Source organism: Podarcis vaucheri (assembly GCF_965113315.1).
Source record: "Podarcis vaucheri genome assembly, chromosome: 13".
NCBI classification, from domain to species: Eukaryota; Metazoa; Chordata; class Lepidosauria; order Squamata; family Lacertidae; genus Podarcis; species Podarcis vaucheri.
The window spans coordinates 4,219,665-4,245,850 of record NC_138751.1 but is presented as its reverse complement, the minus strand read 5'-3'; the positions used below and the strand labels follow the sequence as shown (position 1 = coordinate 4,245,850).

General features: G+C 47.7%; 1 protein-coding gene across 1 annotated transcript; it reads right to left on the bottom strand.

Moving 5' to 3' along the window:
* Nucleotides 1-1,443: 1,443 nt before the first annotated feature.
* On the bottom strand, nucleotides 1,444-26,186 carry CLDN7 (claudin 7). Its single transcript, XM_082197919.1, has 4 exons — nucleotides 25,877-26,186; nucleotides 8,011-8,175; nucleotides 5,209-5,293; nucleotides 1,444-3,009 (listed from the first exon to the last, which is right to left on the bottom strand). The coding sequence occupies exons 1-4, from the start codon at nucleotides 26,097-26,099 to the stop codon at nucleotides 2,841-2,843; spliced, it is 642 nt and encodes a 213-aa protein (XP_082054045.1). The 5' UTR covers nucleotides 26,100-26,186; the 3' UTR covers nucleotides 1,444-2,840.

Genomic DNA, 26,186 nt, shown 5'->3' with positions numbered 1-26,186 from the left:
GAAACGCGGGTGGCGCTGTGGGTTAAACCACAGATCATAGGACTTGCCGATCAGAAGGTCGGTGGTTCGAATCCCCGCGACGGGGTGAGCTCCCGCCAACCTAGCAGTTCGAAAGCACGTCAGAGTGCAAGTAGATCAATAGGCACCGCTCCGGCGGGAAGGTAAACGGCGTTTCCCTGCGCTGCTCTGGTTCGCCAGAAGCGGTTTAGTCATGCTGGCCACATGACTCAGAAGCTGTACGCCGGCTCCCTCGGCCAGTAAAGCGAGATGAGCGCTGCAACTCCAGAGTCATCCGTGACTGGACTTAATGGTCAGGGGTCCCTTTACCTTTACCTAGATTGCAGACGTCCCTGATCTAGAACATCACAGCAGCCACCAAGCAGATGCCCTCACAAACGTCACAAGTTCATAATTTTCCCCTTCGTTTCCGATGCTTGGCAGTTTCAGGTATACTGTCTCTGCAAGTGAGGCTCTCTTTAGGTATTGGGGCAGCCAGTAGGCTTGCCCACCCCCTCCAGGTCTTCGCGTCATCCCCATGTGAGGCCACAAGACTGCTGGGATTTGTGCTTTGACCCATCTCAGAGAGAGATTGGGAACCTTTTCCAGCCCAAGGGCCACATTTGCTTTTGGGCAACCTTTCAAGGGCCACGTGGCAGAGGGAAGCAGGGCCAGAGGCGAAACGTGAGCAGATTCTTGCCTGTGTCTTCCAGGATACATTCCAGCCACGAAGAAGCCCAAGTTAAATACCCCTTTGCCCTTTCCCAACACCTGACCAACCTGGCAGATCCACAAAATTAAGACTACTGAAATTTCAGTAAAATTCAGTTGGAAAATAAGTATGGGGAAACAGCTATAGATTTTGGTTGTTTGTGTAACTTTCTGCAAATGACACAAAACTTTATGGTAGAACTCGTGCCAAAAAATAAATTTGCTGCATGCAATAGAATTAAAGATACTTGTGGGTTCAGTTTTGAATGTTTCACAAAAAATTAAAACTGCAGCCATATGTATTTTCACTTAAAGTAAATATTGTTGAGTTCTGTGAGATTTGCTTATAAGTGAACATGTCTAGGGTCAGACTGTTTGGATATGTCTGTTTTCTACAAATTAAAAACAATATTCAGCTCAGTGTTGCTGAACAAGCAAGTTGCTTAGGTTCTTTCTCTGGGACTAGACGCAAGTTCTTGGACAGTATTAAGGAACTTACCAGAAGGCTAGACCACACTTCCAGTTTAAGAGCAATGAGCTGCTTTGTATTTTGCAACATTTATTTTGTAACTTGTTTCAGGCTGTTTATATACGAGAATGGTTGTGCAATATCATGTCTCTTTGGCAATATTGAATACAAAAAATGTGTGTATTAGGAAAAATTCATGCTAAAATTCATGCCGGTGAATTTTCATGAGGACTGGCACCCAAAACACGAGTCAAACTGAAGCCTGCTTTTGTCCAAAACATTCTTGTTTATTATGTACAAAAAATATCAATTCCCAGCAACACAAAGACAATTAATAAAAAATATGCACACGCACACAACCTTAAGGCATCTTAGTGCTTTAAATAAGGCCACATTTAAAAATCTAGGAATACCTCCTTTTTTGAAGACCGGCAATATTTTCCCTCCCCCTTTTCCCATGCAATTAAAAGCAAGTATTTAAAATCTATTAAAGCAAGCAGATATCTCCAAGTATAGAAAAGTTCCCGACACACGATTTAGGGGGCGTTTACTGGGAAGATTTTAAAGGTGGGGTAAAGTGAAGGGTTGAAATTAACAGGCCCAAAATTAGAATGCCCATTAATAATGGTAATAGGAAATAGGCAAACGGGTTGTTTTTCCTAAGGGCTCTGCCTGGAACGAGAGTATCGTATCTTTGTAGGCTGGGGTCAAATGTTTTCACCAGAACCCTAGCAAATTTATGGGGGGGTGGTGTATATGTGTGTGTGTGTGTGTGTGTGTGTGTGTGTGTGTAATCGGGGGTATTTGCGCACACGAAGAACCACCAATGATTTCTGCAGCAAAGCAAACCTTCACACTAGCCTCTAACGCCACACGAAGCAATTAGGGTCAAATCCTGCCACCCTCAACACTTTCCACCATGCAGAACAGCTTTCCTAATATAAACCATTTCTACTCGCCCCAAAGTGAATGCTCTATATACTTTCACACAGTTACAGATATCACTGGGGATTTTCCAGTGGGGCTCCATTCATTCTCCCCACCCCCCAAAATATAAATGCTTATACGACAGATCGATGTAAACACCCCAAATAGAAACGAGCTGTTGTTTTAAAGCTCAATTTGCTGGTGTTCAACGACCCAATACAGGTGCACAGTTAAGTGCAGAATTCTCCAGTCTTCCCAGTTCAGGAGTTGCTTTCAAACAAACGTAAGGGAACTGGGTCCTGTGTTTTAGTTCTGTCGCAACTATATATATGTCCCTGAGTAATCTTTTTTAAAAATTATATTAATTTGGGAGTCTGCAGGGGTGGTAGGTGGAGAAGAGAGTTCAATTAACAAATTATCTGTGTGTCCCCCCCCCCCCTCGTTCCAATAAGTCGGCGTGGAAGTGTTGTGTTTACATCATCATACATTAATCACTTACGATCATTCCTATCCATTAGCAAAAGAATTACACCGGGAAATCGCAAGCTAACAAATAGCATTATTTAGTAAAAAAAGAAAAATAAAGCTGGTGTGAAACATTTAATAACGCCTCTCTTGGGTGGGGGAAGGAGTCGCGGAGTTCGTCCCAAAAAGTTCAGGGTGGTCTTTCCACGCCTCTGGTCCAGGGGTATTCTAGGCGTGGGGGAAAGGGTGAAGGAACTGTCAATCAAAAGCACTAGACATATTCTTTGGAGCTGGGAGGTTTGGAGATGGGCTTCCCCTGGGGGTACTGGCGCCCACTGTAGGTGGTCTTCCCAGGGCAGGAGCAGGAGAGGAGCCCGCCCCCTAAGAGCAGCAGGGCAGCGCCCGCCCAGCCGATGAAAATGGCGTATCCGAATTCGTACCTGCAAGGAGGAGAAAAGTGAATCGTAAAGATGCTCCATCGGGCCAGTTTATGCACACATTTTCCTTTCTTTTTGAACTTATTTATTTCATTTATTGTTTCCCACAAAAGGGACACGGGTGGCGCTGCGGGTTAAACCACAGAGCCTAGGACTTGCAAATCAGAAGGTCGGTGGTTTGAATCCCTGTGACGGGGTGAGCTCCCGTTGCTCAGTCCCTATTCCTGCCAAGCTAGCAGTTTGAAAGCATGAAGTGCAAGTAGATAAATAGGTACCGCTCCGGCGGAAAGGTAAACGGCGTTTCCGTGCGCTGCTCTGGTGCGCCAGAAGCGGCTTAGTCCTGCTGGCCACATGACCTGGAAGCTGTACGCCGGCTCCCTTGGCCAATAAAGCGAGATGAGCGCCGCAACCCCAGAGTCGGCCACGACTGGACCTAATGGTCAGGGGTCCCTTTACCTTTATTGTTTCCCACAGAGCAATCCAAAGCGATTTTAAACAATAAAAACAGTTTCAAATCCAGTACACATACAAACTGGGATAAAAATCGCCACTTAAAAGGCTTGATGGAAAAGGGAAGACCTTAAATAGGCATTGCACCTGCCTGGCCTTTAGCAGGTGGGGTTTTCGAAAATGCACATACATCTAGCATAAATCACTGGGAGATGCAATCCTGGCTTGATAAAAATATATTAAAGCCGTTGCACAATACAGTGGTCCCTTGGTTCTCAAACAACTCGGAACCCAAAACACCGCAAGCCCGGAAATAAGTGTTCTGGTTTGCGAACTTTTCTCGGAAGCCAAACGTGCTCCGTTTTAAGTGCCACACTCCCATTTTGAGTGTTACGCTGAGATCTGTCTGTTTTTGCTATTATTTTGCATTTTTGTTTTCGCGGCTGTCAGGGTTACTTCCAGATCCTAGCTCACAGAGGATCACGCTAGCCAGCGATCGTTAAATAAAAGTCTTTATTGAGTTACAGTCTCCATTCTCGAGCTGCTGCGTGCAACCCTACGTCTTATGCTTAGATCGGCGAAGCTCCGTCTGAGTCTCCGCCCCTTGCGCACCAACTTAATATCCTAGCCCTGCTCCACCTTTTCCGCCTGACAGTTCTCCTCTGGGTCCCTCTGCCCCCCTGGGTCTCTTCCTTCCGGGATTCTTCTGACGCTGACCCCCCTGACTCTCCTGTCTCCTTGCGCCGGGCTTTAGGACCTGGCTCCCTTTCCGGGCTGCCTACTGCGCCACCTTCCTGTGCATTTGAACTTGGCGCGCGCGCCCAACCTTCCACTTTCCGTCTAACCGTCACTTCGCTCCCCGATGAAGGTGTGGCCACTCCTGACTCGTGCCCTCCCTCCTGTTGCGAGCTGCCAGCGCTTGCTCCCTGGCGCTCTTCCTCTTTCCTACTCTCTGGCGGTGACGTTGGTCCCGATCTCCAACTGCTCCCCTCTGAGTCCCCTCTGGCTCTTTCTTCCTGGGGTGTCCCCCTAGTCTCCCCCCTTGCCCTGGCCACTGGTGCTCCTTTTTGTGAATCTTCTGATTCACTGGAAAGACTCGGAGATCTCGGGTCGTCGTCATCACTCATCCTTTCTTCTGCCTCCTCCCCCTCGCTCTCTGTTTCCTCCCTTGCCCTCGCCTCTGCTCCTGAACCCCTGACAGCGGCCTTTTCCTTTTGTTTTACTGACTAGTGATGAATAATAATAATAATAATAATAATAATAATAATAATAATAATATATTTATACCCCGCCCATCTGGATGGGCTTCCCCAGCCACTCTGTGCGGCTTCCAACCAAATATTAAAATACAGTAATACACCAAATATTAAAAGCTTCCCTAAACAGGGCTGCCTTCAGATGTCTTCTAAAAGTCAGGTAGTTGCTTATTTCCTTGACATCTGGTGGGAGGGGCGCCACCACCGAGAAGGCCCTCTGCCTGGTTCCCTGTCGCTTTGCTTCTCGCAGTGAGGGAACCGCCGGAAGGCCCTCGGAGCTGGACCTCAGTGTCCGGGCGGAACGATGGGGGTGGAGACGCTCCTTCAATTTGATTTAAATAAAATCCACCCTGTGCTGGACTATTTAGCACAGGGGGCGGGTGGGCAAGGTTTTGATGAGGTGAAGAAATCAGAGAAGCCCAGAGCTTGTGGGGTTAGGGGGCCATTCATTCCTCTCCCCCCCCCACCCGCCCGCCACCTCATCCGGAAAACTCACTTTGCATTTGTCGGCACCATGGTATTGTAGAAATCCGTCACAGTCTGGTGCCCGATCCACGAGCAAGCGACGAGTGCGCACAGCCCTGGGGAAAAAGAGGGAGAGGGAAGGTGGGGGGGGGAGAAAATAAATTTATATAACAGCTTCTTTCCCCTCCATGGTGTTCAAGCAACAGCCTGGAAAACGCAACAGTTCCATGCTCAACTACGACATGCTTAAAAAGGAAGCCGATCGTATTTTGTTAGCTAAAAAGTGGAGAACCCAAGAATTACAAACGATAGAAGAATGGCAGATGAAGATGGTGGATTTTTCGGAGCTAGCCGACCTGACTGGAAGAGTCCAGGAAGAGTGGATTAAATTTAATGATTACTTAGTTAAATATGTTAAGTTAAATTAACTGAAAACAGCTTGCGGATACTTAATTGGCTTAGGGTTTTATTTATGTTAAGTGATGAATTAATATGTTTAATTTCATAACGTGAAGATCTAAGGATGTTAATGTTTAAGTTAAATTTTATAAGAACTGATTTGGAAAACCGTTAAAAGGACATGCAATGAAATTCAACCAAGGGGAAGCGAGGAAGTCACTTAACAATGTTAGTAAGTGTAATTTTCAACAAGGTTATGATTTATGTTTGCTTGTCTTATGTGTTTGTTTGTTTGTTTATAATATTGTGAAAACTAAGAAAAATGTTGACAAAAAAAAGAATAGAATAAAATTGCGATGAAGGGCCTCCTGTGGCAGGGAGTTCCACATGCAAGTTCGTCCAAATGACCCTCGGAAGTTTTATCCCCCCCAGCATTCAGGATGTTACAAGCTGCTGCTCAAAGATCCTAATTGTTTGTGGAGATAGTTTGGGAACTGTTCTATTCAGCCTTGGAAGGACACCATGTGGAGTCCTGTGTCCAGTTCTGGGCTCCCCAGTTTAAGAAGGATGTTGACAAGCTGGAACATGTGCAGAGGAGGGAAACCGAGATGATAAAAGTCTCTGGAAACCAAGCCTTATAAGGAACGGTGGAGGGAGTTGGGCAAGAGATGCGATAGCCATCTCAAACATCTGAAGGGCCGCCACCTGGAAGATGGCGCAAGCTTGTTTCCTGTTGCTCCAGGGGGCAAGGAAGGGGTGGCGCCGTGGTCTAAACCATGGAGCCTCTTGGGCTTGCCGATCGGAAGGTCGGCTGTTCAAATCCCCGCTAGGGGGCAAGCTCTGTCCCAGTTCCTTCCAACCTAGCAGTTCGAAAGCAAGCAAGCGCAAGTAGATAAATAGGAAGGTAAACGGCGTTTCCGTGCGCTCTGGTTTCCATCACAGTGTCCCGTTGTGTCAGAAGTGGTTTAGTCCTGCTGGCCGCATGACTGGGAAAGCTGTCTGCGGACAAACGCCGGCTCCCTCGGCCTGAAAGCGAGATGAGTGCCACAACCCCATGGTCACCTTATACTGGACCGAACGATCAGGGGTCCTTTTACCTTTTAAACCACCTTGAGATGCTTTAAAATATAAAGTGGTGTAAGAATGAAATTAAGAGTAATACAGTCCCTGGAAAAGACCCTGATGTTGGGAAAGATGGAGGGCACAAGGAGAAGGGGACGACAGAGGACGAGATGGTGGGACAGTGTTCTCGAAGGGACCAGCATGAGTTTGACCAAACTGCGGGAGGCAGTGGAAGACAGGAGGGCCTGGCGTGCTCGGGTCCAGGGGGTTATGAAGAGTCAGACACGATTAAATGACTAAACAACAACAATGGTAAATTTCATTTTGGGGGGGCTGCCTAGACATTCCATTGTGGCGCCCCTGGCCCGGGTTCAAGGTGCTGTTGAGCTTATATATCTGAGTTTCTAACACTGATTCCTCTCGCCGCTTGCTGCCGCCCTCCCTTGAGATGGGCACGGTATTCCCTCCTGTATGACAACATCGCTGCTTCTGCACCGCCAAAACAAACAGCCTCTCCCCATTCCACAGATCCAATTTGCAGCCTCCCTTCGATAGATGCTTTCCCTGCAAGAGCGCTGGCAGAGCTCAACCCTCCTTTTCACCAGGCTAACTGGAAGGTGACCCAGAAACTGCAACTAATCCAGAATGTGGCAGCTAGACTGGTGACTGGGAGCAGCCGCCGAGACCACATAACACCGGTCCTGAGAGATCTGCATTGGCTCCCAGTACGTTTCTGAGCACAATTCAAAGTGTTGGTGCTGACCTTGAAAGCCCTAAATGGCCTCAAAGGCCCACTAGACCTGAAGGAGCGACTCCACCCCCATCGTCCAGCCCAGACACTGAGGTCCAGCTCCAAGGGCCTTCTGGTGGTTCCCTCCCTGCAAGAAGCCAAGTTACAGGGAACCAGGCAGAGGGTCTTCTCGGTGGTGGCACCCGCCCTGTGGAACGCCCTCCCACAGATGTCAAAGAGAACAACAACTACCAGACTTTTAGAAGACATCTGAAGGCCCCTGATTAGGGAAGCTTTTAATGTTTGATGTATTACAGTATTTTAATATTTTTTTGGAAGCCGCCCAGAGTGGCTGGGGAAGCCCAGCCAGATGGGCGGGGTATAAAAAATAAATTATTAATTATTATTATTATTAAGGCTGTGTTCTTGCCTCCAGAGTCAGAGGCATTGCGATGCTTCTAAATCCCGGTAGCTGTAAACGGCAGGAAGGGAGAGGGCTCTTGCGTTTGAATCCTGCTCGTGGGTTTTTCCCCTTTGGGGCTGGCTGAGAATGCCCTCCCCCCCCCCTTTGCACTGATCCAGCGGCCATTGTTCTTCTTAGGCCCACATAGCAGATAACGGGCCATTCCTTGGCCGACTTACCTGCAACCATGAAGATTATGCCTCCTGTCATGGCAATCCGAGCCTTCGTCACCTTGTCCTCGCTCCCGCAATTGGTGCATTTCATGCCCATGGTGGCGACGCCCATGCCAATCACCCCCAGGACCAGGGAGACCACCATCAGTGCCCGGGTGGCTTGGCGAGACGCTGCGAAGATAAAGGGGGGAGATTCAGAAAATGCGAATGCAATGCTTCTCTGCAATAAGGCTACAATTTACTATTTCCCCGAAGTCTGGCAAAGGATTTCAAGTTCATTTTTTTTATCTGCCCAGAGACTGTTCGATTGCTTTTTAAAGGTCCCGATTTAATTCACAGCAAACACTTTCATTTTTCTCTGCTTTAAGCACCAGCGCACAGATATTTCACGGTTTTAAAAGAAGAAAAACAGCTGGGTTGTATCGCAAACGTTTGCCATTTTCAAAATAGAGACATTTAGGGATGCGTGACTTACTGGGCGCCGTCGATTTCTGGAGTGAAAGCTGGAGACAATAGGTTAAAAACCACAAATTTATTCTGATTATTAATACCGGCAGTCTTCACTGGCAGACTTATAAATTATTAGATGTGTTAACACAAATAGAAGTTAAGGATATTGCAGCTGTTATATAAGGAATCGTTATTACAATGGGATTAAATAAGGGTTTGGGAGCGGAATTAAAGTAATTTATCAAACCTTCAATTCTACCACTTAAATTATGTAATTGGGTATTTGACTGATTGATACTGGAATTGATATTATAACTTGGTATTGATACAATGAGGTGTATATTGGAGGATTGTTACTGAAAACTAATAAAAATTATTTTTAAAAAATACACACCCACAAATTTAAAAGGTGTGGCTCTTTTTTGTTCAGGGCTGAAATGGCACCAGTAGTGAAGGTAAGTGGAATCAAGATGCGTTGATATATCACCACACACATCAAAACCACATGTCTTTTTATGAGGACGGAAGCAAAGCCTTGAGGCTGGAGACTGCCTCACCCCAAATATTCCCACTCAACTGCTTTAATCTGCGGAACTGGAACTGTCACAGGCGCAAGATGATCCACACTTGCAAGAAATCAATCTTTAAGTGTGGCAGCACCTGAACTCGGGTCCCACTTTCGGGCTTCCCACAGCTATCTGGTTGGCAGTTGTGGGAAACGGATACCCGGCTAGATGGGCCTTTGGCAGAGTTCTTCAGATGGTCTTAAACAGGGGTCAGCAAACTTTTTCAGGTCCACCGTCCCTCAGACCTTGTGGGGGGGCAGGACTATATATTTTTTGGGGGTGAGAACAAATACCTATGCCCCACAAATAACCCAGAGATGCATTTTAAATAAAAGCACACCTTCTACTCATGTGAAAACATGCTGATTCCCGGACCGTCCGCAGGCCGGATTGAGAAGGCGATTGGGCCGGATCCGGCCCCCGGGCCTTAATTTGCCTACCCAGGTTCTTAAGCCCCACTGATCCTCTGTCGGAGAGGATAAATTGCAGCCCTGCCCTTTTCCTGCTACCGTTTGAATGTTTGAAACCGGAGAGTTTACTCACGGCCCGTCCCTTCCCCAGGTAAATACCAGGCGTGCAAGTTTCAAGAAGTTAAACAAAGCAACGAAAGGTCTTTGCAGCAATTTAAAAACATGACTCCGGTCTGTGAGTCAGCGTGGGACACTTTCCTGCTTCCTCTCCCAGAGCCAGGAAGCTGTCCGTATACCTCCCAGGGTCAGCAAGATCTAATCTTGCCCCTTTCTGAAATTTATTCGTCAGTGCGCGCTTTTCTTTTTGCAAATGTACCAAAGAATAAAATAAAATTGCCTAACTGTGACAATATATGTTGGAAATGTAAAGAAAAGGAAGGGACCTTTTATCATATGTGGTGGACCTGTCCCAAGGTGAAAGACTTCTGGGAAAAGATTTATATGAATTGAAAAAAATGTTGAAATATACATTGATAAAGAAACCAGAGGCCTTTCTTCTTGGAATAACAGGTTTGGAATTGCCCAAGAAAAATGTTAAATTATTTTGTATGCCACAACTGCTGCCCATATTTTGTTAGCTAGAAAGTGGAAAACCCAAGAATTACCAACGATAGAAGAATGGCAGATGAAGATAATGGATTTTTCAGAGCTAGCCAACCTAACCGGAAGAGTCCGCGACCAGGAGGAGTAGTAGTATCAGTAAGAGTGGATTAAATTGAATGATTATCTAGCTAAATTTGTTAAGTCAAATTAACTGAAAACAGCTTGCAGATACTTAACTGGCTTAGGATTTTATTTATGTTCAGTGATGAATTAATATGTTTAATTCCATAAGGTGAAGATTTAAGGATGTTAATGTCTAAGTTAAATTTTATAAGAATTGGGATTTGGAAAACCGTTAAAAGGACATGCAATAAAATTCAACCAAGGGGAAGCGAGGAAGTCACTTAACAAAGTTAGTAAGTGTAATTTTCAATAAGGCTATGATTTATGTTTGCTTGTCTTATGTGTTTGTTCGTTTGTTTATAATATTGTGAAAACGAATAAAAAATGTTGACAAAAAAAAAAGAATAGAATAAAATTGTGATGAAGGGGTTTTTCTCGGCATGGCAGAGGCCGTGCCCCATTGGTGAAGCGGCGGCGGCACTCACCCTTCTCCTGTTAGGAAACGCTCGGGGGCAGTGGCATAACATGGGCTGCTGGTGCAGAATGCGGGAAACAGACGGAGCACATACGCACATTCGACCCAGGAGATCGCGGTCGCAGAGATAAGAAAATAAGAGTCATTCCACTGTCTGCAGAGAAGTTACTTCCTGGAGAAGCCATTTCCGACAGAGCCCAGTGATGAAAGCAATCAAACGTATCGAGGCGGCACTGGGTGTCAAAATTTTGCACCGCTAAGAATTTGCCGCCCCTGTGCCCCCCATGCTACGCCGCTGCTCAGGGGGCGGGAGACAAAAAATGGGGGTCAAGAAGGGTCAGTTGGGTGAGAAACGCCCCTATTTTTCATCGGAGGAATGTTGGAAGCTGTTAAAGGAGAAATCTGAGGGCTCCCTTGGACAAAAAACAAGAACACCAGCCAGGAATACCAGAGCAAAACAGCAGCCAGTAGGCTTGGTCTTTATTGAAGTCTGTCGCGACAGGACTCCCCCCTGCCACCAGGTGGAACAAGATGGAAGCCCCAAACAGAAGAAGACCCCAACTTTTATTAGCTACTAATCCCCCATGCAAGGGACGTGGGTGGTGCTGTGGGTTAAACCACAGAGCCTAGGACTTGCCGATCAGAAGGTCGGCGGTTCGAATCCCCGCGACGGGGTGAGCTCCCGTTGCTCAGTCCCTGCTCCTGCCAACCTAGCAGTTTCAAAACACGTCAAGGTGCAAGTAGATAAAGAGGTACCGCTCCGGCGGGAAGGTAAACGGTGTTTCCATGTGCTGCTCTGGTTTGCCAGAAGCGGCTTAGTCATGCTGGCCACATGACCCAGAAGCTGTATGCCGGCTCCCTCGGCCAGTAAAGCGAGATGACTACATCATTACTACATCATTGACACATCACAAAGATGTGTCAGAGAGGAGTTGTGGTGGTAACCTGAGTGTCTTGTCACCTGTCCAGTTCCTCCTTTCCCCTTCCCCATGATTACATTCCTGAGAACAAAGAGGAGTTCACTGTTTTCTGCCCCCAGAGGGAAAGACTGATCACTGTCCTTTGTTTCAGTCCGTACTGAATCCACTTTTGTATGCAGGTCCTTTGTGAGTGTAATGATCTTCTGTCTAGGACCATCAAGGTTGGCATGCCAACTGGGTAGGGCTCGGTGTTTGGGGGATTATGTCAAGGCTCCCCCCTTTGATAGTCCTTCCTTCATGGTGTAAAATAAAAGTGGAACGGCACAGATCCGATGCACGGCTGATTTTCTATGAATTTATAACAGAAGCGTCACGTATGTGGTGTGTGTGTATGTGTGTGGTGTTTGTACAAACTGAATGATTGGGGGGGGGGGTTTCCTGCAAGAAAGCTATGCAGACACAACCCTGCCCTTCCTGCTTTCAGCCTTTAATGACTTTTGTTGTTGTCTAGTCATTTAGTCGTGTCCGACTCTTCGTGACCCCCTGGACCAGAGCACGCCAGGCCCTCCTGTCTTCCACTGCCTCCCACAGTTTGGTCAAACTCATGCTGGTAGCTTCCACAACACTGTCCCACCATCTCGTCCTCCATCGTCCCCTTCTCCTTGTGCCCTCCATCTTTCCCAACATCAGGGTCTTTTCCAGGGAGTCTTCTCTTCTCCTGAGCTGGCCAAAGTCTTGGAGCCTCAGCTTCAGGATCTGTCCTTCCAGTGAGCACTCAGGGCTGATTTCCTTCAGAATGGAGATGTTTGATCTTCCTGCAGTTCATGGGACTCTCAAGAGTCTCCTCCAGCACCAGAATTCAAACGCATCCATTATTTGGCCATCAGCCTTCTTTATGGTCCAGCTCTCACTTCCATACATCACTACTGGGAAAACCAGAGCTTTAACTATACGGACCTTTGTTGGCAAGGTGATGTCTCCGCTTTTTAAGATGCTGTCTAGGTTTGTCATTGCTTTTCTCCCAAGATGAATGACTTTACTGTTTGCTAAACCCATTGACTCGCGCTTGATTGGGGGCGTGGATGATTATGAGGTTGGCAGTGCAAGGTTCCTAAGGGTCACGAACCCTCTACTGGGGTTAAACTCTACAGTACTGGAGGGAGTGGGGCAGACTGACCCGGACCACCCGTCCACAAACATGGTGCCCCTCAGCTACTTCAGATTGCAACTCCCAGCAGCCACTGGGGGGCACCAGGATCTAAAGCCAGGCCCCGATTTTCGTTGGCTTTTTGCCAAGGAACAACCTGGTAGGTTAAAAAGGGATTCAAAGTCTAAGCCATTTGCTAGCAGGACCTATAAAGCCACACCTTGCTTAACGCTTCACGGATTCAGCAAACGAGCTGTCGTAAAGGTAGGAGTCGCCGCCGGACTCCTGGGTTCACGGAGAGAGCCGAGAGGAGCAATCAAGGGCCTCCACCTTGCCTGCCTGCCACCACACAACGCTCAGCCGCGCAGCCAAAAAGGTCCTGCCCCATTTTGTGACTCAGTGGGGCGCTGGCATCTAAAGGGAAGGGGAGAGTCTCAACAGATTCCTCTCCCCGCCCTGCCAAAAATTTATATAAATCAGGTGATTTGAGGCAGATCGCACAATCACTGTAAGGTCACTACCGGCAGTGCTAAAGGTGCCATTTTGCTCTTGTATTTTAGTGTGGCAGTAAACTTTGGAACTCCCTGGCAATTGATTTCAGAAAGGCGCCCGCGCAGTTCGCTTTTCGGTGCCTGTGAAAAACAGGCATATTCAGATGTTTAGAAAGTTGCTGCAAGTTTTAATCTGTTTTTAGCCTGTTGTTGTTTTATAAGCCTTCAATTAGTGCTCTTCATTCTTCTTACTGGTATTTTAAATCTTTTTTTGTAAATTGCTTTGAGCATTGTTGGTTTTTTTACAGTCAGTGTATAAATCTTGTGAAATGAGATAAAAATAAAGCTTGTGGAAAGCTAAGCATTCTGTCTCATCTCACTGCTAATTAGAAGCAATTTTACAAAAAGGACCCCCTTTTTTCTAAAAATAAAAAAGCTACCTGAAAAGCAGGGTTGTACATCTTTCCATCCAGAAGTAAATCACAGGCATTAATGCAACTGAATCCCTTCTAATATTTGAAACCGTTTTTGTTTGAGTAGATTAGCAAGGCTTCCCAAATGCGACACATTCCAGCTCTTTTAGAGTACAACTCCCATCAGCCCCAGCTGTCTGGGGCTGATGGGAGTTATAGTCCGAAAGAGCTAGAGAGCGCCAGGTTGTGGCAGGCGAGGGGATGCCGCTGCCATTAATTTGGAGACACTTGCATCTGCTTAAATTCTCTACAGGGATGTGGGTGGCGCTGTGGGTTAAACTACAGAGCCTACGACTTGCTGATCAGAAGGTCGGCGGTTCGAATCGCCACGACGGGGTGAGCTCCTGTTGCTCGGTCCCTGCTCCTGCCAACCTAGCAGTACAAAAGCACGTCAAAGTGCAAGTAGATAAATAGGTACCGCTCCGGCGGGAAGGTAAACGACTTTTCCGTGCACTGCTCTGGTTTGCCAGAAGCGGCTTAGTCATGGTGGCCACATGACCCGGAAGCTGTACGCCGGCTCCCTCGGCCAGTAAAGCGAGATGAGCGCCGCAACCCCAGAGTCGGCCACAACTGGACCTAATGGTCAGGGGTCCCATTACCTTTACCTTTAAATTCTCTACAGAAATTATATTTACCAACGATGAGCTGTCTGGGACTGACTCCTCAAGCTTTTGCAGATAATAACAGCAGAGGAGTTCCTTTTAACAATATTTATATACAGCTTGATTATTATTATTTTTAAAAACCACAACAACCACCTCTAAGCGATTTACAAAAATTCTAAATGCAAACATGGAAATTCTCAATGAGAAACAGGTTGCTGAAAAGCATTCCAAAGGTGGTTTAAACAAACACTGGCTGAATAGAAAAAGAAAGAAACCTAACAGATGCAACTTCTGCACTTTTGGACTGGCTTGCCTCAAGCAATGCATATTTTAAGGAGACACTAAAAAGAAGAGAGCGAAGTTTGCCCATCTGATGGCAAACTCTCCATGAAACTGCTGAGTGGAGTCTTCCAGAGTTTTGGAGTATGTTGCCAGAAATATTCTGCAGACACACAGCTCTGCTTCTCCTTTACATCTGCAGGTGTGGGAGTGGATGTGCTGGACTGATGTCTTGCCTCAGTAATGGACTGGAGGAGAGCCAATAAACTGAAGCTCAATCCAGACTGAGGTCCTATTAGTGGGCTGTTTAGTGCTCTACCAGTTGCACTGGCTCCCGGTGGAGTACAGGGTCAGGTTCAAGGTGCTGGTTTTGACTTTTAAAGCCCTTTGTGGCTTAGGGCCCTTGTATTTATGGGACCGCCTCTCCTGGTCTGCCCCACAGAGGACCTTAAGGTCCATGTATAATCATAGTTTAGAGGGCCCTAAGGAAGTCAGACTATCCTCCATCAGGGCCAGGGCCTTCTCAGTGGTGGCTCCGACCTGGTGGAATGCTCTGTCCCAGGAGACCAGAGCGCTGCAGGATTTAACCTCCCTCCGCCGGGCCTGTAAAACAGAGCTATTCCGCCTGGCCTTTAATTTGAAAAGCGCCTGATCTTTTATTTCCCTTCTCTTCCCTCCCCCTCCCCTTTTATGAAGATTACCTGCTCTGAGACCCCACATCTAATTCTCCCCTGGACTTCTCACAGGCCCAAGTAGGACCAATTCAGCCAGCTAGCCCTGGGGATTATCTAATACTTATTAGATGGATTTCCCCCATCTAACTTTAAATTTCTGAACTTTAAATTTTATTGTTATTCATGTTTTTATAATTTTATGCTGCTTTTACAAATAAGTATTTTTAATTTGTTGTTAGCCACTCTGAGCCTGGTTTTTGAACCGGGAAGGGCAGGTTATAAATAAAATTTTATTATTATTAATTATAACTTCTGTTGTCTATGCTCTGGTCACCTTTAGGTTAGATTACTGTAATGGGCTACACATAGGGCTGCCTCTGAAGACAGCCTGGGAACTTCAGCTGGTGTAAGATTCAGCACATGTCAAACTAAAGATGTGGTTTGCCTTATTCAATGTCCATGTAATTTATTGCACATAGGTTCCACCACAGGAGCAGTCGGGGTTCGCACTGGGGAACATCGTTCCCACATACAAAATGCCATTATGGAGGCATCTTTGGTCGAACATTTTATTTCCCATAAACATTTGGACGCAGATCTATCATTTACAGTATTAAGGGTAAATCGAAAGAAATTCAGGATGAGGCAAGATTTTGAACGGCGGCTACGTCAACAAGAAAGTTGTTTCCTTTTTCTGTTCAAATCAATTCATCCTGGGGGGGGGGGGGGCTAAATTCTGAAGTTGACTTTGTTTCATTTAAAAATTGCTGCATGCATCATTTGTTGTACACTGGACGCTTGGGTTGCGAACGTGATCCGTGCGGGAGGCACGTTCGCAACCCGGAGCGCCGCATCTGCGCACGCACGGGTTGCAATTTGGTGCTTCTGTGCATGCGCAAAGCGCGATTTAGTGTTTCTGCACATGCGCAAGCGCCGAAACCCGGAAGTAACCCGTTCCGATACTTCCAGGTTCGGCGCAGTGTGCAACCCGAAAACACACAACCTGAAGCGTCTGTAACCCGAGGTATGACTGTATGTTTAAATCACTTAATACTATTCCTCCGTATATTTGTTTTTCATGGGTCTACTCTGTGTTTGTTTTTGTATGCTGTATATGTCATACTGTTCCTTTAAGTATATTATTATGGGAAACACCTGTGGCTTACTTTATATGTCCTGTGCAATTGTGTTGCAAGAATCAGCAGCTACACGATCTAGTGTTGGAAAATATCAAGTATGTGCCTTTTTATGTATATTTTGCTTTATTACACAATGTGTATGCAAGTAGCTCAGTTTGGTTATCATTCATCACTTGTCTGCCTTGTATCTTATTTCCAGCTGATGAAGACTATTACGAAACAGTAGTATCATTCCAGAGACACTGTCCTTTTGAAGCTTTTGAGAAGTCTTCTGTTGTAACTTTTGAAAGACTATTGTGAGACTGTCCTTAGACATCTGTTTTGAACACACGGTCTTCGCTACCACTGTTATTTTGTACATATGAACTTTGATTGGCTTATTCCTACAATTTGAATGATACCACTATTCTATTATATATTTTCTACTAACTATTACCTACGTGTTGTGTTTGTATTGTTGTGATTGGTGCAGGATTCAGAGCAAGATGGTTTGAGGCTATAATGGCAACCCTGGCCTGACTGCACTGGCTGCCAATTACCGTACTTTTTGCTCTATAAGACTCATTTTTTCCCTCCTAAAAAGTAAGGGGAAATGTGTGTGCGTCTTATGGAGCGAATGCAGGCTGCGCAGCTATCCCAGAAGCCAGAACAGCAAGAGGGATCGCTGCTTTCGCTACGCAGCGATCCCTCTTGCTGTTTTGGCTTCTGAGATTCAGAATATTTTTTTTCTTGTTTTCCTCCTCCAAAAACTAGGTGCGTCTTCTGGTCTGGTGCGTCTTATAGAGCGAAAAATACGGTAGTTTCTGGGCCCAATGCAAAGTGCTGGTTTTGATGTATAAAGCCTTAAACAGCTCAGGACCACCTCTCCCCATATGAATCAACCCAGGTTTCCCTCTGAAGCCCTCCCTCGTGTACCCACCCCCTCCATAATAATAATATATTTTTTAAAAATATTATTTATACCCCAACCATCTAGCTGGGTTTCCCCAGCCGCTCTGGGCAGCTCCCAACAGTATATTAAAAACATGATAAAACATCAAATACCGTATTCAAAACCTCCCTAAACAGGGCTGCTTTCAGTTGCCTTTTAGAAAAGTCAGATAGTTGTTTATTTCCTTGACATCTGGTGGGAGGGCGTTCCACAGGGCAGGTGCCACCACCGAGAAGGCCCTCTGACTGGTTCCCTGTGACCTCACTTCTCGCAGCGAGGGAACCGCCAGAAGGCCCTCGGAGCTGGATCTCAGTGTCCGGGCAGAACGATGGGGGTGGAGACGCTCCTTCATGGGAGATCTGGAGAAGCAGTTCTCAACCTGTGGGTCCCCAGATGTTGTTGGACTACAACTCCCATCATCCCTGAGTTCTGGCCTTGCTAGCTAGCGATGATGGGAGTTGTAGTCCAACAACATCTGGGGACCCACAGGTTGAGAAAGTCTGATGGAGGGTGGCAACACAAGAAGGGCCTTTTCACTGGTGGCTCCCTGCTTAAGGAACACCCTCCCTTTTTAAGCTTTTTGCTTAAAATATTCTAAGTTGCTCTAAGTTGCCGCATCAAAAAATGAAAACAGCCAATCAATTTAATTTAGAAACAGGCAGAAGGTTCCAAAGTTTAGGTGCTCCTGCACGAAAAAGACCCGATTCCTTCTGACGGAGAGACAAGTGTTACGTTGCACCCGTAACAGTGCCATTTTTTAACTGCAGAACCTTTTCGGTCCTTCTCTAGGGGAAATGGAGGCAGTGGAAGAGAGAGAGAGAAAAAACAGGAAGACTTGGGAGAAACTGAGTGTTTTGGAAAGGGACTTGCTCACTTTCACGGCAAAGTTGATATAGGGATTGATCGGAATCCAACTCGGCTTTGCCGCACCCTTTCCCTTTCTTCTCTCTTGCCTCCCTCCCCGCCGGACCGGGGGGGGGGAGGGGAGGTGACATCACCCCTCCCTCAGGACAGGTGCGCACGCAGACCTGCCCAGGTGCCACGGACGACGACACACACCAGCCAACCAGCAGGCGAAACAAAGGGTTTCATTGAAACCAGCGCAGGTGGACAGAGTTCAAGGAAAGGGGTGGCGTAGGCAGAGACATCACCTTGCCAACAAAGGTCCATATAGTAAAAGCTCTGGTTTTCCCAGGACAGTGCTACCTCAGGTTACATATGCTCCAGGTTACATACGCTTCAGGTTACAGACTCTGCTAACCCAGAAATAGTGCTTCAGGTTAAGAACTTTGTTTAACAGAAATCGTGCTCTGGCGGCACGGCAGCAGCAGGAGGCCCCATAGGCTAAAGTGGTGCTTCAGGTTAAGAACAGTTTCAGGTTAAGTACGGACCTCCGGAACGAATTAAGTCTTTAACCCAAGGTACCACTATAGTGATGTATGGAGGTGAGAGCTGGACCATAAAGAAGGCTGATCGCCGAAGAATGGATGCTTTTGAATTCTGGTGCTGGAGGAGACTCTGGAGAGTCCCATGGACTGCAAGAAGATACAACCTCTCCATTCTGAAGGAAATCAGCCCTGAGTGCTCACTGGAAGGACAGATCCTGAAGCTGAGGCTCCAAGACTTTGGCCACCTCATGAGAAGAGAAGCCTCCCTGGAAAAGACCCTGATGTTGGGAAAGATGGAGGGCACAAGGAGAAGGGGATGGCAGAGGAGGAGATGGTGGGACAGTGTTCTCCAAGCGACCAGCTTAAGTTTGACCAAACTGTGGGAGGCAGTGGAAGACAGGAGTGCCTGGCGTGCTCTGGTCCAGGGGGTCACGAAGAGGCGGACACGACTAGACGACTAAACAACAAGACAGGAGCTAGCGGCTAAAGCAGGCCTTCTACGGGGAGGGGGGAAGGTTAGGCCTGGAGCCAGGAATCCTGACTGTTGTTGCTTCATTGGGGGCCTCCTTCTGTCTCCCCCAAAAATCTGAGCAAAGTTTCTTGCTCTCGGCCCCCTTCCTCTGAATCCCAGCTGCTGGGAACCACATGAGGGGAGAATGCTCTTGAGGTCGTATCCTGCTTTTGGGTTTCCCAATGGGGGACATGCTTGGCCACTGGGAGAACAGGATGGGCCCCCTTGGGCCTCATCCAGCTATAGGGCACCCCTAAAGTAGATCCCGCCCTGCAGCCAGGAACCTCTAATCCCCTTTCCTCAACATTTTTTTTCTGCCTAGCTGCACACCCAAGCTGCGTTAGACCCCCATAATACTCTTCCCCTTTCCCCGCCGATCCACTGGGAAAACTTATCTTCCCGGATCTAGTTCTCAAGGCTTCCTTTCTGGAAAATCTGGGAGTTCCAAGTCCTCTACCTTACGCAAAGGGGTCTGTGAAATGGGCACAAAAACCAGCCGTCTCCCCCAGGATGGAGACGCAGCCAGTTACCAAAACAGATTTCCAGATTCCTGCTGCTGCTGCTGCCGCCACTTCTTCCCGTGACCCCTGCGGTTGTGTGAGCAAAGCAAGTTTGTTTTCTCAAACAATGAAGGGCGATAAGATTATCAGGCACCCTTGGCGCTGAGGTCTGGTTTTATAAACAGAGGCCGGCCCGACTCAGGTATACAGAGAAGGAAGCCAAAGCAGATCACCCTGGTTGCGGAACCCCCTGGACCCCAATTCCCCTCCAGGAGCTTGGAGCTACAACTCCCAAACACCACCTTTTTGGAGAGGGCGCAGATGTGAACTGTAGTCCAAAAGTTCCTTGGTCAAAGGGGCTTCAAACCTAGAATCCTGGTTTCTAAAGCCTTCCTCTAAACTATCCAGGCCAGCTTCCTTCTTATACATAAGAAGAAGTCCGGTCTGGAAGGTGGCAACACGAGAACGGGGCCTTTTCTGTGGTGGCTCCCCATTTATGGAATGCTCTCCCCAAGGATGCTTGCCTGGCGCCTTCATTATACACCTTTAGCCGCCAGGCCTTGGGCTGATTGGCAAGTCCATTTTAAATGGGGTTTATTGGGTTGTCTTCATTCTGGTTTCTATTACACAGTTCGTGTTTTCTTTATATTGTAATGTTACGTTGTGAACCGCCATGAGCTCTACGCGCACAAGGCGTCATACAAATTTAATAAATAATAATTTTAAAAATAAGAAGAGCCGGGCTGGATTTTTGTCCCATGATGGGAAACCATCGGGCGCAAGAGCCTCATTGGCTATTGGGAGCTGAAATCCTGACATATTTGGAGGGTCACAGGTCCTTCAGCCCTTCCCTAAAGATCCTGGGTACCTCCAACACCTGCTTCCTCACCATAATGGAAGGTATGTTAGGCCTGGCGTCGCTGGTCCTACCTGCGAAGACCCAAAACCTTTGGCTTTCCTACTGCGGCGCATGTAATCGGCGTTCGAAATTAGCCTGGCGCTAGGCACATTTTAGGGACGCAGGTGGTGTTATGGGTTAAACCACAGAGCCTAGGACTTGCCAATCAGAAGGTCGGCGGTTCGAATCCCTGCGACGGAGTGAGCTCCCGTTGCTCGGTCCCAGCTCCTGCCAACCTAGCAGTTCGAAAGCACACCAGTGCAAGTAAATCAATAGGTACCACTCCAGCGGGAAGGTAAACGGCGTTTCCGTGTGCTGCTCTGGTTCGCCAGAAGCGGCTTAGTCATGCTGGCCACATGACCCGGAAGCTGTACGCCGGCTCCCTCGGCCAATAAAAGCGAGATGAGCGCCACAACCCCAGAGTCGGCCACGACTGGACCTAATGGTCAGGGGTCCCCTTTACCTTTTTAGGCACATTTTGCACCTGGCTATCGGCCACTTGCAACCAAGTGAAGATGCCCCGGTTGCCATCCTGACATCTCCACCATCTGTGAATCCTTAGATCTGAACTGTTTCTACACACTAGCAACACCTCCTCTGTCATATTTTACCTGCACAATCAGAACAGATTTCAGGAACCAAAAAGCCATATTGATTAAATACGACTTTTGAGCCTTCCAACCCCAAAATGGACGTTCTGTTTTGGTGCCTGCCACCCTGGTTTAAGGAGCCATTTGAGGCACACCTAAGTTTCTAACACTTCATATAATGCGATGTTTCAGGTGCCCAGCTTCAGATATCTGCCAAGCTACCCGCTGGCTCCTTCGAAAGCGAAGGAGGCCACACCCTGCTCCTCTCAGTAGAACATGAGGACCTCGGGGTCGTGGGTTCAAGCCCCACGTCGGGCGAAAGATTCCTGCGCGTCACGGGGGTGGACTGGATGACCCCGCTGGTCCCTTCTGAGTCTACAAGTCTGTAATTCCATGGCAATCTTCGAACAAGAAACAATGGTTTCACAGAAGAGAACCAGGTGCCAGTAACCATTAATTCTGAAGGCGAGTGCTCCTAAAAGCAGTGGCACCCCTAGCTGTTCTGGACCACGAATCCCTTGAGCCTCAGCTAGCATGTAATAAATAAATAATAAATAATAATAATAATAATAATAATAATAATAATAATAATAATAATTTGTTATTTATACTCCGCCCATATGGCTCAGTCTCCCCAGCCACTCTGGGCGGCTCCCAATCAAGTGTTAAAAACAGCCTTAAATATTAAAAACTTCCTTAAACAGGGCTGCCTTCAGATGTCTTTTAAAGATAGGATAGCTGCTTATTTCCTTGACATCTGGTGGGAGGAAGTTCCACAGGGCAGGTGCCACCACTGAGAAGGCCCTCTGTCTGGTTCCCTGTAACCTCACTTCTCACAATGAGGGAACCGCTAGAAGGCCCTCGGCGCTGGATCTCAGTGTCCGGGCAGAACGATGGGGGTGGAGATGCTCCTTCAGGTCTACTGGGCCTTTGAGGCCATTTAGGGCTTTAAAGGTCAGCACTGACACTTTGAATTGTGCTCGGAAACGTCCTGGGAGCCAGTGTAGGTCTTTCAAGACCGGTGTTATGTGGTCCCAGCGGCCGCTCCCAGTCCCCAGTCTAGCTGCCACATTCTGGGGGCTGATGGGAGTTGTTCTCCCCAGGGCAAACCGGTATAAAAAGCCCCCCCCCCAAGAACAGATGGGAATGAGATGCACATTTGGGGTGGGGTGCGATGTGTGGGGAGGGCGAACTCCGGCAGGCAGGAGGGAAGTGGGGCCAGAGTACAATCTCGACTCCGATACGGAAGCCATTTTGAGCCAGGAAACACACAGCCCTGAATCACTATTGATTTCCAGGGACATTCAAAGCGCAAGGCGTCTCTCGCCAGAATCATTTCCCAACCAGATCCCTTAGGAGGATGACGACGACGACGACGACCATGAAAGCCAGCAGGCGGGAGCCATTCTTCCTCCCAAATCTCTCTTTAAAGGGGGGGGGGAAACCCACCCTGTATCCACACGCTATAGCTTTAAAGCACATTCTTTCCCTCAAAGAATTCTGGAAACTATAGTTTTCCCCTGGCAGGGTTATAATTCTCAGCGGCCCCTGAAACCACAGGGCCCAGAATTGTTTGAGGGACAGAAAGGAGGTTCAAATGTGCTTTAAAGGTATCATGGTTCAGATCTGCCCCTTGTTTATAGAATATTTCATCGCTGCCTTCAACACTTCCTCCTTCTAAACTCCCTGCTCTGCTTCTCAGCTATAGACACAGTTTATGCCGAATTCAGAATCTCTGCGTATATTATATAATAAAATTGTAGAGTTGGAAAAGACCCCGACAGTCATCTAGAGTCAACCCTCTGCAATGCTGGAATCTCAGCTAAAGCATCCATGAGAGATGGCCATTCATGAATGTAATATTTATTATATATTGTATGTCCTCAGAAATCTGGACTTAAAAACCCTTGCTCTGTCTTCTGTAGGGCATTCAGCACAGAAGGAAAGCCTCTCCCACCCTTAAACTGTAAGCGCCTTGAGGGCAGAGACCTCTCTGGTTTCGCCTATCAAACTCCGAAAGGCAGCCATGGATACGGACCATAAAATAAATTCCCCCTTTCCTGCTCCACCTATCTCTTTTTTTAAAAAAAGCAAGGTCAAAGAGATCTGGGAGGGCCGGGAAGCGGCAGGTGGTGACAAGAGAACTGGCCTTTTGTCATTCTTCACCCGAAAGGTGTGGCTTGAGAGAGGGAAAAAAACCCAGAAAAGTGACCCAACCAGTCCAGGTGGTTTCAGGAAGAGAATTTCGGCAGAAAAGGGGGAAATAAGCGAAGGGGAGAGTTTTGAAGTGGGTGGGTGGGTATTTTAAAAGAAGAAGTGAAAGCGACGGGTTTGCAAAAAGAGGACACACAGAAGGAGAAAGGGAATAAAAATATTTAGTGTTGGTGTTTCTAACACACAATTTAAAAAAAACAAAACAAAAAACAAGATGTGGAGATCTCCACCCTCTTTCTGTTTGGAGAAGGAGCGGTGGTGCGATCATTGTGGCCCAGTTGTCTAAACAGAGATTTAACAACTTCTTCCCCCTCGATAGCTTCCTTTTTCCCTGCCCGCCCATAATTCAGTTTGCACTGCATTTAATCCCGGTTTAAGACGATTCTTAGTCCCACGGGGCTTAACAGGGCTGTAAAATCAGGTAAGGCTGAAAATCCGTCCCTTCCACTATACAGCTGGGAAAGACACACCAGTTACTAATTTAGGGATTCCAAGGTATAAACCGGAGGATTTGGCTGGAAGCGGGGATAACAAAAATGTGTCTCCCGTAAACACAATGTTATAAATACTAAACTGGCCTTCTGGGTGTTCCTTGCTTTTCTAATCTTTACTATACGTTGCAAAAAAAAAAAAGGAAAAATAAAGTTTTGGGGTCTTAAAGGACCACTGTTTATTGGCCATATAAAAGGCTTGATTTGAACCCGGATCTTGGGCCCAAGAACCATTTTGAATGTGAAAGGAGAAATCGGTTCCTGCTTGTCAAACACAACTAATCGACAGGATTAGAGAAAGGGCTTTTCGGAAGATGAGCAAATACATTTCCTTTTGTCTCCTGAAAGCCTGTAAAACCCAGTCCACCTCGCCACCCAAATATCCGAATTGAAGTGAGGGATTTAAAGGAGGGTGCTTTTATCACTGGCTGTCTGTCTGTCTCCCTCCTTGGAGATTGGGGACTGTTTCTTTTGCCCACTCCTCGCCCCAAATCTTCCTTTTGCAACAACTAAACAGAAAAACAAACAGAAAGGTCTGGGGGGGGGGAGAAAATTGAGGCTGCGATCCGAAGGAACAGAGAACATTTGCAAAGGAAGATGTGGGACCCCAATGGACAAAGGAGATGATTGGGGGTTTTGTGGCTGGGAGCGGGCCACAGCCCACACTCCAAATATCTAAAGAAAGGGAGTGAGGGAAGTTTCCAGACAAGGCCAAAATTATTTCTGTGTGTTCCTCGAGGGGAGCGTTCCTGCCCTGGGTTGGGGCTCCCTGTTCCCTGAAGTGTGGGATGGGGAAGACGACAGTTTGAGTTAATCAGTAGCCAAGGGGGCGAAAGGGCAACGAAGAATCGAGCAGGTAAATGGCCTTTTATTTTTTTTGCAGGAAGAAAATGGACGCCTGCTGCTCCCGATCTCTCCCCTCCAAGCACCAAAATTCAACTTCTCAAACTGCAAACCGCCCTGAGAGCTTGCGACGATGGGCAGGATATAAAAATATATGAAAATAAAACACCTTCAAGGCTTGGGGAGTGGCCACAAAATGTAATTTTGTGGAGAGCTAAGTCTGTTGCCCCAAAGACTTTCTTCCTCAACCTGGGTCACCCCAACTTGACCCCCCTGCCCCACCCTCCTTCCTGGCCTTCAAACCCCACTGCAAACTGCCCCTCCTTTTCTGCCAAAGGCCAAACACGCCCCACACCTGACCCACAGCGGCGCCCTTCCTGCTCATCTCACAACCTTGCGCTTTCCTTGTGGTTAAGAAAGCCCCACATTCCCTAAAAAAGTATCCCTTCCATCAGCTGCTCCTTGCCCCCCCCAAGCTATCCCCCTCCCAAAGAAACCCCCCATCTCCCCACAGCTGGAATTTACAAACTCCGCTTTTCATGGTGTGACCCACATCCCCCCAAAAAACCACTCCTTTCCTGGCACACCCCCCAAGAAAAAAACACCACCTGGGTCTCTCCCCTCCCCAGTCTCGGCCCCCCAATTTCCTTTTGCTAACCCTCCTACTCGTAAGCAAGCCGTTTTTCATCACGGTTTTCCATTTGAACGCCGCAAGACCCTCCCCGGGACCTCAGGGCGGGTAATACAGAAATAACCAAACCCGCGTTGCGCAAGGATTAGTGCGCCGGATCTGGGTTCGAATTCCGATCACTAGGCATGAAGTGGGGGCGATGACCTGGTGCGGGGGGGGGAACGATGACCGGGGGGGCACCGCCCTCTCTCAGCCTCACCTCCTTCACAGGGGGGCTGTGGCGAGGATGAAATGGGGAGCAAAACCGCGCGCACCGCTTGGCGCGCCTTGGATAGAAAAGCGCATCAGGAAAGAAGGGGGAATATTATGTCCTCCTTTACTATGGAATAAATAGATTTATTTCCCCCCCCCCCGAACAAGGTCCTGCTCTGAAGTGGAGGGCAGGACTCTCCAGCTTCTCCCTTTCCAACCCCCCCCCGCTCCCCCCCCAAAAAGTAATGTAGTCCGCCTGGCTACTCACAGTCGAGGCTGAGGATGGAATCGTAGTTCTTGCATTGCATCTGCCCCGTGCTTTGATAAACGCACTCCATCCAGAGGCCCCTGTAGAAGGCTTGCGCGGTGATGATGTTCGCCCCGGAGAAGGAGGACATTTGCCACTGGGGCATACAGGTGGCCGCCAGCGCGGCGATCCAGCCCAGCAGCGACAACGCAAAGCCCAGCAGCTGCAAGCCCGAGTTGGCCATGGCGCAGGGGGGAGAGAGAGATGGAGACGCGCGAGTAGAAGCGCGAGGAATCCGGCGGGAGCGAGCGGCTAAAAGCGTACCTGCGCG